We start from the raw sequence: 13577 nt of genomic DNA on the forward strand, positions 1-13577 counted from the left end.
CTTTAAAATTATCACAATATCATTTAAATTCTAAAATTAAATTGGTTTTACTATTCTACTCAATTAAATGATTTAATCAATTAGACTATATGCCAATTGATTAGATTTTATCTCAATTAACTAGATAATAAAATGTCAATAGTTTATTTTAAAAATTTATAATTGATCTTATAAAATTAATTTTGGTATGATGGTATCACTATAGGGATGAATAGTGATTCACAATTCTTTTATCATTCTTGATTGTCGTGCTCATCTATAATGTATTAATACGCAGTGAAAATAAAAATATAAAATAAAATAAAACACATGCATAATAAATTAAGATTTTACATGATTAGGAATACTGATTTCTACTTCACAGCCTAGTCCTAGTGATAGTCTACTATTCTTCTTTTTGTCAAAAACCTTCTGAAAGCGAAGAAACCTCTTACGATATATGTTCTTTACCAACAAATACAAACAAAAAATAAGTGTATAAATGATATCAAAAGAAACCAAAATGAATAATTTACATTAAAAAGCTTTGTTTTAATTGTTATTTGTAGCTTTGATTTGCCTCTTAAGGTTTGAAAATGCAATATATAGCACTTCCTCCAAAACTCTCAAGAACCAATTGTAAAAAATCTTCTCAAAATCTTTCTTTTATAGCTTTTAGATCAGAGTTGATTCCGCCTATCAATTAACTATTCATCACCATCAGTCGATTACTTTATTGAATTTGATCGTTGCACCTGTAGAATGACTCTTACTAACTCTGGTTTATCTATGAACAATCTATTGTTACTATTTATCAGTTGATCGATATTCAAATAGTAGAGTGTTCCAGTCGATTCAAAAATTTTTCATTCACTTCAATAGTTTATCTATGAATAATCTATTGTTACTATTTATCAGTTGATCAATACTCAAACAGTAGAGTGTTCCAGTCGATTCAAAAAAATTTTATTCACTTCAATAGTACTAATAATCGATTATTACTATTTATCAATCGATTGATTCCAAATCAATCAAGTTCTAAACTTTTTTATTTGCTATTATAGTTCCATCAATAGACTATTACCGTTCATCAATCGACTGATCTCAATCACTTGAATTAATCAATGGAGTTTTAAACTTTTTGTTTGCTGCTATATAGTGTCATCAGTCGACTATTACTATAATAGAAACATTGTAGTACTCAACTAATATTGTTCACACTCAACTAATGCACTATTTATAGTACTGAAAATAGTATTTGCAATGCTAAAAAAATTATTCATACCAAATTCTCTTATATCAAGGGACCCTCATGTCTTTGTAACTTCTTTGTACAATTAATATCAATTAGCCCTAACTTATTATGGTCTCATCCTTGCTTAGTATCCGATTGACTTAAACTTATTAGGACTTTATCCGCCTAGTATCCAATCAACCTTGACATACTAAGACTTCTCATCTCATGCCCAACATCCAATATTAGCCTATCAAGATTTCATCATTGCTAAACATCATATTCGTTTTAACCTATTTGGACTTCTCGTCTCATGTCTAACATCCGGTCAACCTTGACCTGCCAAGACTTCGACATTGTCAAATGTTTGATCAACCTTGACCGACTTAAACTTCACTCTTATCAAGGGTCTAGTTCTCTTTAACCCACATAGACTTTGCCTTTGCCAATTTTCTATTGGACTTTTAACTATCAAATGTCTGATTAACTGTGGCTCATTGGGACTTCTTCACTTGCCAATTTTTTATTGGACTTTCAACAACTAAGTGTTCGGTTAATCGTGGCCTACTTAGGCTTTTCCACTATCAAATTATTTGGTCAACCTTAACTACTTAACTTTTTGCTCAAACATCCACATTCATATCAATTTTGATCAATTAGATTCAAAATTAATTGCACCGACAATCTTCCTCTCTAACAAATTCTTTTTTTATTTGTCGTTTCACTCTCGTCAATAAACATAATGATCAAATATCAAAACTCAATTAAAATCAACTCTAGCTTGATCAACATTGATCAGAAGTCGATTAAGTAAAAGTTTATGAAATTTTATATACATATTTAACAGACTATATATCCTAAAGTTAAGAAAAACAATTTTCTTACATGCAAAAACGTTACAATTTATTTTTTCCAAACTTTGAAACGGGTTAAAATATTTAGTAGTTTATTATTCAATCTAAGATTCATACGACCATTTGAATATATATTGTCTAATCCTATTTCTCTAGCCAATTAACTTGGGGGCACTTGTAGTACCTTTTCTTCTCTAATAACGTCTTCAATGGAGGTTTCTTTTCTACGGGAGCCAGAACTTCTGGTCGGCCAGGTAATTGGCATTTTTTGTGGTCAGACTATCTATGAGGGATACATATGATTTTGCTGTGAACTTTTGTGCTAAGTACCAAGTGTTGTTCTATCTGAATGTTTCCACCTTGATATGTGGAATTGTTTTGAAACTTCTTTAATTTGTTCTGCAAAATGTAGTTGTAGTTATTTTTTCCTTTTTGTTGTTTGGATTGTTCATAGTTCTTAGTTCTTGTTTGCTGTTGTTTGGGGTTTCGGCTTTAGGAGGAGCAATGGAAACAATCCTTGCATTCTTTATGCAAGATGATATCAGTTCAGTATTCTTTTCTGATCGCGCTTGGATTGAAAACTGAAGTTGGATATTCCTTTCACAGAATTCCATTCTGAATTTTAGCTTTAAGTTTTTGTCTTCTTCTTTGATATGTATCATGAGTTACAGCAGAATGATTATGGAGTATTTGAACAACGAGGCTAACTTAATTTGTTTATGTTGAACTTGGAACAAATACTATTTTTCATTGCATGCTTTAAGACTACAAAATTTCATATCCAACAACTTTTCTCTCATGGATTTCAGTTTAGATGTCAAGCCTTAGCCGACTATGACTGCAGATCCCTTATCTTTTTTATTATTATTTTAAATTAATTATAGCTATTTAGTAATTCTGATTAAACTTATTATAATTTTTAAATTTATATTTAGAATAAGGAGGAAGGATAAGGATCCGAGATAAGGTTGAAGGCCCTAGTCATTATCATGAGCATGCCCATGGAACCAATTCCCCACCATTCGTTAACTGCAGCAGAATGAATCGTAGAAAACATTGTGAAACTCAGGGCTTTTGATGACTGAAAAATGGACAGTGTTGCAGAAGGAATGATTGATGTATCACTTACGGTTAATTGAATGACTTCCTGGACGAGAGGCAATATCTGGGATCTATAGCAATCCACAAAGATAACAAGTTTGGTCATTCTTGGTCCCATCAACCTCAACTCAATGACAGGTCCTCCCCCTCCTCTCACACTGATTCATTTTGATTCCCCATGTTGCTACTGTAATTACACCAAACGACAAATGGAGAATGAGTGACATCTTTGTTTTGCCTGAAAACAAATCAAAATTTGAAAGGAAAAGAAAAGAAATTCAAGTTAAAAGATAATATGCAATGATGCAATCCTGTTGCTTAAGAAAACCAACCCAACATTTATGTTTCCAAGTTGCTCTTTGCTTCTCACTGTGTTTTTGACAACGACCACATGAAATCCTGTTGGATTGGATAAACTTGGCCTGATCAGCTTACACAAAACTAGATAAGATGAGCTCGATGATGTCCACTTCAATGTTTCATCCTCAAGAAGGTTTCCACATCCCAAAGCCTTTGGATTGGGGCACCATCTCATGGTGACCCACCCTCCACTCTGAACCCTAATTAATCCATTAGAGACAAACTGGGATGAGTCATGGAGTGGAGACAGAGAGGTGGCAAGTTGGTCAACCACAAAGTTTGATATCATCATCCAAATTTCCACTTGCCCTGCTGCCATTAGAGCCTCTGCATTGTTTAATATGTGATTTGCGTCATGTTGCAAGCTACCCAAAAGATAGAGTGGACTGGGAAGGTAGCCAACGCAACCAAAACCAAACTAAACTGAAATCATAACTAGATTTTCTGATTGTCTGAGTCTACAATTAATCAGCCATATTTAAAAACTTGTTCTGCCATCATCACACTGCTCATCTGTCTTGATGAGCTTGGGAAATGACTGCAAATTCAGTTGCGTATTGGTTAATGATGCCATAATAATCTTAATCTTTTTTGATGGTCAACAATGTGATCCACATTTAGTTTTTTAAGTTGGCCAACAATATAATCAACCTTGTTGATTTTGTCCAACTAGATTTTAGATTTTTATCCTAATGCTAAATGCTAATGTTGTGTTGATTGGACACTTGATCATCAACATTATTTTTCAACTATAATACAAAGTAGTAGAAAAATCAAGCATACTGTAGAAAGGATGGCTCATGGTAGGCAAATAGGCATTAGAAAGCTTTGAGATAGTTCATAATCAAAGAAAGAAGCGGCTGGGATAGCAACATCTCGATTTAATGCTTGCTTCTTAAACCCCTCTCCCTGCGCCCCCTTCTCTCCCTCCAGTTCCGTATCTTCCGCCACTCCAAACTATCCATACTCCATTTCTTCCTTTTCCTCCTCTCCTGTTTGGCTTTTGGATCTTCTCCTGAGGTGAAAGGCAAGATCTTGAAGAAAAGCTTCCACCTTTTGTCTTGCTGCTATTTGATGGTGAGCGCTGCTTCCTTCGATTGCGTTATTCTTCTCTCTCCGACCATGTGTATTTGGTGCCTAACTATACATCTAAGTTCTTGTTGGATCCTCTTTCTCTTTTCTTTTCTTTTTCTGTTTTTGACAAAGGCGCCGCCTTTCTGAAAAATTTTCCATGTCTGAGTCTAGCTAGGGTTCTTAAATTTTCCAGATTGTAGAAATTTCTCGACTACTTTTGCTGTTAGTTAGAAATCGTCGACATCTGCGTTTCCCTTTCTTTCTAGATGCTCAAAATGTTGTATTCAATTCCCCCTTTTTGTATATTTTCCGCTAGCAATTGCATATCGAAGTTAAATACTTTCTCCTGAATGAGTTTAGTTCTCCTTTCCTACTATCTGTAGAGAAAGATTTGAATTGAACGAAAAAAATATTTGGTTTTAAGCAAAAGTTTATCTGTTGAATTTTACCTTAAAATATTTTGAAGTGGAATTTTCTTTGAAATCTAAATTTTGTTATTCTTTCTGTTTGACCTGTGAAGTGATGGGGGACCATTTTATGATTCTGGTGGACCGATTGCTAACGGAGTCAACCCTTGGAGCTGCTATTGAGAGTATAAACCAAGGGTCAAACACAAAAATTGCTTCATTGTCAGTTGTGGATGAAGTCGACTCAACTCCGAAAAAGAAAATCGTTATGTCCACTGGTAAATTGGTCGAATGTCGAATTTGCCAAGACGAGGATGAGGATACTAACATGGAGATCCCTTGCTCCTGCTGCGGAAGCTTAAAGGTAAAACTTCTTGCCATTGTCAATTCACTTAGTTATTTGTATAAGTTTCAGGTGAGGTTGAATTTTGTAGTTTTGATTCCTGTTGAAAAATGGTTGGTGATTAGTAGCATTAGCATAGTAATGCTGCCTTGTGAAAAATCAAGAAAGAACTTGGTTTGCAAGGTGCCATGTACGAAATGAGAATCTTTTGTCAAAATTGGGAGTCCTCCCAAGGAGATCTAACATATGAGATGGAGAATATTTGAATGAAGCCTTTTACAGATCTTGTCCCTTAACGCAAACTATGTGACTTGTTATCGTGTATGTTCCTTAATGCAAGCCTTTTCTGTGGTTCTCTTAATTTATCTCCTTCAATTCCTTCTTGAGCTTCTGCAGTATGCTCACCGCAAGTGTGTGCAAAAGTGGTGTAATGAGAAGGGTGACACCAATTGTGAGATATGTCTGCAGGTACTTGTTAGTGTATCACCTACTTATTTATCTTATTATTGGTTAACAACGATATCGTGACATCTCTTGTTACTTTTGATGTACTCGATTCAGCAATTTAAACCAGGATATACTGCTCCTCCAAAGTTGTTTCTTTACGGGACTAGTCCTATGAATTTCAGGTGCTCTTTCTGATTCTTTTTTATCAAAGTGCTTAAAGTATTTGTCTCCCAATGGTTTTTGATTGGTCATAGCATACATGTTCAGGGGAAACTGGGAAATTTCGAGACAGGATATCCAGAGTCATCAGTATATAGCAATGACTCAAACTAATCGTGTTTACCTCAGACCCAACTATCATGACTATGCAACTTCTCACGATCGAAGCATTATGTATTGTCGCATTGTTGCTGCTTCAGTGAGTTCCATCTTCACATATGCAAAACTTAAACCGCTTAGCATGAATGGTTCTAATAAACATAATGCTTTTGGTTCTAGTTCATGGTCGTTTTGATTCTACGCCATTCTATCCCTTTTATGATAAGTGGAACTGAGCAGTATTCGATCCCACTTTTCACAGTAAGGTTCTACTAATCTCATAACAGCGTAAAGCATTCCGCTATACTTAATATTGACATTTTCTCTTTGATAAAAACTTAGCTGTTGCTATTGAGGATTGTCGGCATCGTATTACCTCTGTACATTATGTTGAGAGCCATTACAACATTTTACCAAAGGCGACAACTACAGGTAATTCTTGTGTTTACACTGCTACATTTTACAGGTGGAATATATAATCTTTCTTCAAGTCGAAGGCTTACACAACATTGTTACTTATAAATGCAGGAAATGAATGAAACTTCTGTCTCAGTACCTCAAACGGAGAATGGGCAATTGCACTCTTTGCAAGTGATGCAAACCCATCCATATCTTGTCCGCGTTCAGTAGCTATCGTCTACTAGCATCTTCTCTAGTGAGACACGAGGAAATCAGAGAGTAATAATGGAGAAAGCCACAAGGGATTCGAAAGATTGCAAAATGCTGGATGTGCTAAATTCTTAGTTTAGGCTTCATACAGGAGGTTCCAGGAGTTTGCCTACATGCACAAATTAATAACAGGGGTATCAGTGAACTTATAGAGTATAAACCAATATAGCTCAATGGTGGGATAGATCATCCCCAGATAATTAGAAGATATAGGAAACATGATATTGTGCCTAATAGAAGTTAGAGTTTGTAATTACTAGTTTTGTTGTCGTTGATGTTGTCACTCTCTTCAAGTCAAAGAAGATGCAGTGCAAATTGTGTACATGATGATTATATAGTGGAATACACCCTTTCGAGTTTTTGGAATCTCTTATTCGATTAGGTTTAGCATGTAACTTTGGTCGTGAATGAGACATTATGTTTGATAAGGTGGAATGAAAAATGAGAATGGATTACTCCATCTATCATCTCATTTTATTATTTAAATAGATTAACTTGAGCTCATATAACCATTTGAAGTAATCACTCATTTCATTCCATCGATATTTTAGCTTAAGGTGTTCGATGAAACATTCTGCCTCATTAAAACTCCCTTTGATTTAAAATCATTAGTATAATTAAAAAATGGTGTTAAATCAACATTATTGAAGGATTATCAACACTTCGTTTTTTATTCGACTACTTTAAACTCTCAATTTTGAAGTCTTATTCATAGCGTTTAAAACAAATCTCCAAGTAAACATTTAATACGACTCTCATATTTTAAATGGCGCATTTAGTTCAACTTTATGATTAAGAACACCTTAATTAATAAATAAATTATTAGCTATTTTAAACATCTCATTTTTTTAAACTTTTGAAAACTTCGTATTGGACAAAGCATTTGACTTTTTGCAATCGTCACATCACAAGCAGTTTGCCTTTCGACTATCAACCTCACAAATCAATAGAGTTGTCGCATCCTATTAATGCAACCATACAAAAAAATAATAACAAAATGAATCATTCTTGCAATCCCTTCACTACATTCCAATTTTCATACCTTCACCGTTCCATGATGTTCCATCGTTCTATTCACAATCAAACATACTGCTCATTGGGAAATGAATTCTCGGGTGAATAAAAACTCCCAGAGAAATCTAAGTTGTTTAAATCCTCATCGGTGTACCTTACAACAACTACTACAAAACAAACCATTGATCAGCTATTTGAGGTGGTCCGCTTGCTTTGCATATTTATTCGTACTTCAAAATAAGTTAACAACAGTTTAGATGCTTTGAAGACGGTGCAACTCGTAAATAAAAACAATGGACGCCACAAAGAACAAGACCATGTGAAAGCTAAATTCCACTGGACATCACTAATCCAGAATACACAATCAGATACTGTTTGACAAGCAGGTTGCTAGAAACGATACAAAGGAATCCATCCCTGCATCTGCTTATTGGTAAAATGATCACAAGACCATTATGTCTTAAGCTGGAAGAAAAATGAAAACTCGGCCAGCTAAGATAACAAAGTCAAGAAGCTGGCGATTTCAACAAAGCCACTGTTCCATTTCTCAAATTATTGAATGACTGAGACGGACGAATTTTCTATGATGTAGCAGACTCCTTTGCAATCTTCTCAGCCTTTGCAATGACTTCCTCAATGCCTCCAACCATGTAAAATGATTGCTCTGGTAGGTCGTCGTACTTCCCATCCAAAACACCCTGTGAATAATAGACAGCATGAACATTAACGACATAAACATTTATCTGGCCATAGAACACTAAGAGTTTTGAGAAAAACTAAGGTGTGAGAAAAATCATGCAGCAGACTTGCATGGAATAATAACTAGAACCTTAATATCTCTGCCTATGGACAGCAATATGGTGTAGCAGAACGAGGATTCAATTTCCCATTCACCCAACGAAAAAATCAAATAGGTTCGTGTGGGACAAGATCATGTGGAGAAACCTAAACAAATGGGAAAAGTTAAAACAGTGTGTGTACTTTCATCAAATGTTGTGCTAGGAAAGCGAGGCAAAACAAGACAAAGCAAGGCATCAAATTATATTACCATCCCTAACTCCCACCCTCATAAGCCTACAGACCAGAAGTCACAATAAGAGATTCATCACAATAATATTATAATAAAATCACAATTTTAACCCATAAGTTGAGAATAAACTGACCTGGAAACTGTTCACGCTTTCTTTCAATTCAACATATTTTCCAGGTGCACCAGTGAAAACTTCAGCAACATGGAAAGGCTGGCTCAAGAACCGTTGGATCTTTCGAGCTCGAGCGACAGTCAACTTATCATCTTCACTGAGCTCATCCATCCCAAGGATAGCAATAATATCTTGCAGATTCTTATAGTTTTGGAGAACCTTTTGAACACCTCTAGCAGTGTTGTAGTGTTCTTCTCCCAACACATGCGGAGAAAGCATTCTTGATGTGGAGTCAAGAGGATCAACAGCAGGGTAGATGCCGAGCTCAGAAATCTAATCAGTAACAAAAGTATGGCATAGTTATTGTCCAATGTCACTTTAAAATATATAGCCCAAGAAAGATACATAACAAACAACTACATGGAACAAACCTGTCTTGACAGCACAGTTGTAGCATCAAGATGAGCAAAAGTAGTTGCTGGAGCAGGATCAGTCAAATCGTCAGCAGGCACATAAATAGCTTGCACTGAGGTGATGGAACCCTTCTTCGTTGTCGTAATGCGCTCTTGGAGACCTCCAAGATCAGTAGCAAGTGTTGGTTGATAACCAACAGCAGATGGTATACGACCAAGCAAGGCAGAAACTTCAGAGTTTGCCTACAAGGTTGGAAGAAACATAAGAAACTATTCTGCCAACAAACAGCTTCATTAATCAGTAAAATACAGAATTGACAACATTTTCCTACAGATTAGTATTTTATAGAAAGTTGAACCTGAAAATATTGTCAAACAGTAAAATAAAAACTTACTTGGGTAAACCTGAAAATATTGTCAATAAAGAGAAGCACATCCTGTCCTTCAGCATCACGGAAGTGCTCAGCAACAGTCAGCCCAGTTAAACCAACTCGTGCTCGAGCACCAGGAGGCTCATTCATTTGACCATATACAAGAGCACACTTGCTCTCACTCTATGACACATTATAACAACACAGGATGAGGAACAAAAATGCAAAAAAAAAAGATACAGAAAGCATGAAGAGAACTCCTGAGACCATACCTGTTTATCTCCCAGCTTGATGACACCACTCTCAATCATTTCCCTGTAGAGGTCATTACCCTCACGAGTGCGCTCACCAACACCAGCAAAGACAGAAAAACCACCTACACACCAAATATTAAACATTGCAGACAAAAACACTATGAAGTTCAACTCAATGGCCTCTCACAAGAACAAACCATGGGCCTTTGCAACATTGTTTATCAGTTCCATGATGAGCACAGTCTTCCCAACACCAGCTCCACCAAAAAGTCCAATCTTTCCACCCCTCTGATATGGTGCCAGAAGATCTACGACCTGTTAATCTCATACAACATACACTACTATTTGCATGAAAAGATATATTTGATCTCCAAAAATAACAAAGAAAATATAGGTATAAATGGGTAGAGAAGAGCGTAAAGAAGCACCTTAATTCCAGTCACAAGGATCTGTTGTTCAGTTGCCTGTTCAACAAAGGCAGGTGCTTCACGATGGATGGGAAGGAAATGATTGGTTGCTGTTTATCATCAAGAGAATTGAATAAGAAAATCATATTGACACGTTAATTAACAAAAAGAAATAACTACGAAAAAAGCAAGCAATCTTACATATCTCTCCCCTCTCATCAATTGGTTCTCCAATAACATTCATAATGCGTCCAAGAGTAGCTCTGCCAACAGGAACCTAATAATTGGACCAACAACAAACAAATAAATGTCCACAAAATCACATCGGATCATCAAAAGTAAAATTGATAAACAAATGAAACGATCAACAACCAGCAAGTGAAACAATCAACAACCAGCCATACAAGTCATGTTCGGTCAGTTTATATCATATGGGTCAATAGCATACATAAAGAACTGAAGAAGGGCAAAAATTGTTGAAACTGTAGGCCTTACATTTGCCATCCAGGTAAGAAATATCATAAATGTAAAAAAAAAAAATTAAGCTTCTAACTCAGGACCATATAGGATCTCTCCTGTTATCTTGTAAATTCCGAGGCACCAACAAACAAAATTTCTTCTTGGTTCGTTCATCTGCGACTTACTATTTTCTTTGTTATTATATCAATCAGGACTTACTGTGATGGGAGATCCAGTGTTTAGGACCCTCTGGCCGCGGACAAGCCCCTCAGTACCGTCCATAGCGATGGTTCGTACCATACTCTCCCCGAGATGCTGGGCGACCTCGAGAACCAGACGGATCTGGTTATCGAGCACCTCCAAAGCCGTGAGGATCGGAGGAAGACCCTCTTCAAACCTGACATCGACGACGGCACCGATCACCTGGCATACCTTCCCGATCGAGCCCGCGCCTGTGAACTCGTCCGTGATCTTGCCACTGGGACCTGCTGCGGCCTTGGAAGGGGTGGGTGCGGGCGTCTGGGAAGCCGATGCAGCGGAAGCGTACTCAGCGACGCGGGAGAGGAGGTAGCCGGCGGGCGAGGGGCGAGGGAGTGCCCTGGGGGTGGGGCATACTGGGGAGGGGGACCTTAGCGCAGGGGAACGGCGGGCGGAGGAGCGGATGAGGGAGGAGAGAAGGCGGCGAGTGGCCATAACGGCCGGAGGTAGAAGCCAAGCGAGGCGGCTCGGTCTTCAGTTAGTTGGCTAGGGCTCAAATGGCGAGCTGTGAGGGGAACCGAAATGGGATAAAAGCAGACTTAAATGGGAGGAGGAAGCGAAATTACGGCACACCGCACACGGACCCGATAACTGTTGGGCTGGATTTAGTATTGGGCTTTTATATTGGGCCTAGAATTATTCCACATCATATCTTAATTTTTTTGGTATGTTTACATATTTGTCCTTTCAAAACTTTAAAATGGTGAATTTGAAACTACAATTTCAACAACATTTTAACTTTTGACAAATTAAATACAATTCGTTTGAATTTCAAAAAAAAAAACTTCATCGGAATTAAATTCATAAAAGAATATAACACATGTGCAATTTTGCTAATAGAACTGAAATAAGAATATTCTTATGATAAAATGGGATTTTTTTTAAGTATATGATAAATATAGTCTTAAAATAATTAATACAAAAGGGATTTTCTTTTCCTTTTAATTAACTTAAGAATGTTTACTGTTGTCGTGTGGCGGGCTTTTCCGTCCAATAATCTTTACAAAAATGATACAATACATGAAGGTCTTAGCATGAAACATAACATGACAGACGTAGCAGTCCACATATGTCATACCACGTGGCCTTTTCGGCCGAACAAAATTAGGAGGAAGATGAAAAACCCTTTTTTTCCTCCTTTGCATCCATCGAAATCCTTTTTCCCTCCTCTACGCCCACCGAAACCCATTTTTCCTCCTCTGCACCGGCCACACCTTCTTCCTCCTCGAGTGAGACCACCATCATAGCTTCTTCCTCCTCTGCACCCGCCGCACCTTCTTCCTCCTCGAACGCGACCGCCATTGCAGCTTCTTCCTCCTCTGCGCCCGCCGCACCTTCTTCCTCCTCACATATATGAGATATTCCCTAAAGCACCCTGAAATAGTCATACATACTTTATTAGTTTCATTGATAGCTACTCATAATATATTTACTTGTACCTTTTGCATGAGAAGTCACAGTTCTTAGAAGTGTTCAAGATCTTTAAAGCTGAAGTTGAAAATCAACTTGACAAGAAGATCAAAACTATCGAATCTGATCATAGAGGTGAATATTACGGTTGATATGATGAATTAGGTGAACAACATCCAATACCTTTTACAAATTACCTTCTGAATGTGGAATAGTAGCTCAGTACACCATGTCTGGTACTCCTCATCAGAATGATGTAGTAAGTGAAGGAACTAAACCCTAAAGGACATATTAAGAAGTATGATGATGTTGGCTTCTTTACTAGAATCCTTATGGGGAGATGCGCTTAAAACTGTAGTATATCTTCTTAATAGAGTTCCTAATAAGGCAGTAACCAAAATCCCATATGAGTTGTGGACGGGTAAGATCTAGCATTAGACATTTACATGTCTAGGGTTGTTTAGCTGAAGCTAGGCTTTGTATGTCCAATGCAAGGAAACTAAACTCTAGAATTGTCAGCTATCATTTTATGGAGTACTCTCAAAAGTCTAAGGGTTCAAATTTCATGACATCTTATATATGTCCTTTTCAAGATGAATAATGTCAAATTTATAAAGGACAGTGGGAGTATTAAAATTAGAGACATATCTTTTGAGGATGAAGCATTAACGATGCTACTATGGTTACTACTAGTGTAATAAATAATGATATGATATCTTATACTCTAAATTATAGAGATTGCACATCAAGTGAGAGTAGTGAATCAAGATATTTCTATACCACCTCCAATACGAATGAAGAGAGCTTCCACTCGAGTTGAGGTATTTGTTGAATGTTCAGAAGATGAAGGGCTTCATCTTCTGAAACGGAAGGAGACGAAGGGGCAAACCACCCCTTCGTCTACCTCGTCTTCCTTATATAAAGGTGCAGAACATACCTGTGGAGGAGCAGAAGTTGCGTCCAAGTCGAAGCAGAAGAGAGACAAGAGAAGTGGATTCGTTCCAGAGAGGTGACGCTGCCGGAGAAAAGGAAAAACACCAAATCGAGGATTTGATTTGTGGAA

The 13577-nt window shown here is 36.9% G+C and overlaps 2 protein-coding genes across 2 annotated transcripts; one reads left to right on the forward strand and one right to left on the reverse strand.

Moving 5' to 3' along the window:
* Positions 1 to 4402: 4402 nt before the first annotated feature.
* Positions 4403 to 7152, forward strand: LOC141811619 (uncharacterized). Its single transcript, XM_074699637.1, has 8 exons — positions 4403 to 4605; positions 5123 to 5373; positions 5749 to 5820; positions 5914 to 5981; positions 6067 to 6217; positions 6298 to 6378; positions 6460 to 6549; positions 6646 to 7152. Exons 2-8 carry the CDS (start codon positions 5125 to 5127, stop codon positions 6745 to 6747), a joined length of 813 nt encoding a protein of 270 aa, XP_074555738.1. The 5' UTR covers positions 4403 to 4605; positions 5123 to 5124; the 3' UTR covers positions 6748 to 7152.
* A 1035-nt stretch (positions 7153 to 8187) lies between these two features.
* LOC141848657 (ATP synthase subunit beta, mitochondrial) lies at positions 8188 to 11599 on the reverse strand. Its single transcript, XM_074736705.1, has 9 exons — positions 11066 to 11599; positions 10589 to 10664; positions 10409 to 10497; positions 10178 to 10295; positions 9999 to 10102; positions 9751 to 9909; positions 9374 to 9598; positions 8964 to 9275; positions 8188 to 8498 (listed from the first exon to the last, which is right to left on the reverse strand). Exons 1-9 carry the CDS (start codon positions 11537 to 11539, stop codon positions 8382 to 8384), a joined length of 1674 nt encoding a protein of 557 aa, XP_074592806.1. The 5' UTR covers positions 11540 to 11599; the 3' UTR covers positions 8188 to 8381.
* Between the last annotated feature and the right edge of the window lie 1978 nt (positions 11600 to 13577).

This window comes from Curcuma longa, chromosome 17, assembly GCF_044706935.1.
Source record: "Curcuma longa cultivar G26 ecotype Majalengka, Jawa Barat chromosome 17, ITB_CL_G26_1.1, whole genome shotgun sequence".
Lineage (NCBI taxonomy): Eukaryota > Viridiplantae > Streptophyta > Magnoliopsida > Zingiberales > Zingiberaceae > Curcuma > Curcuma longa.

Bases quoted from the DNA above. Each gene is read 5' to 3' on its own strand.
- LOC141811619 (XM_074699637.1), top strand. From the start codon at position 5,125: ATGGGGGACCATTTTATGATTCTGGTGGACCGATTGCTAACGGAGTCA. The intron at 6,218-6,297 runs GTGAGTTCCATC...TTTTGGTTCTAG, and splicing joins GTCGCATTGTTGCTGCTTCA to TTCATGGTCGTTTTGATTCT. The intron at 6,550-6,645 runs GTAATTCTTGTG...TTATAAATGCAG, and splicing joins ACCAAAGGCGACAACTACAG to GAAATGAATGAAACTTCTGT.
- LOC141848657 (XM_074736705.1), bottom strand. From the start codon at position 11,539: ATGGCCACTCGCCGCCTTCTCTCCTCCCTCATCCGCTCCTCCGCCCGC. The intron at 10,498-10,588 runs GTAAGATTGCTT...GATGATAAACAG, and splicing joins TGATGAGAGGGGAGAGATAT to CAACCAATCATTTCCTTCCC. The intron at 10,103-10,177 runs GTTTGTTCTTGT...TTTGGTGTGTAG, and splicing joins CAATGTTGCAAAGGCCCATG to GTGGTTTTTCTGTCTTTGCT.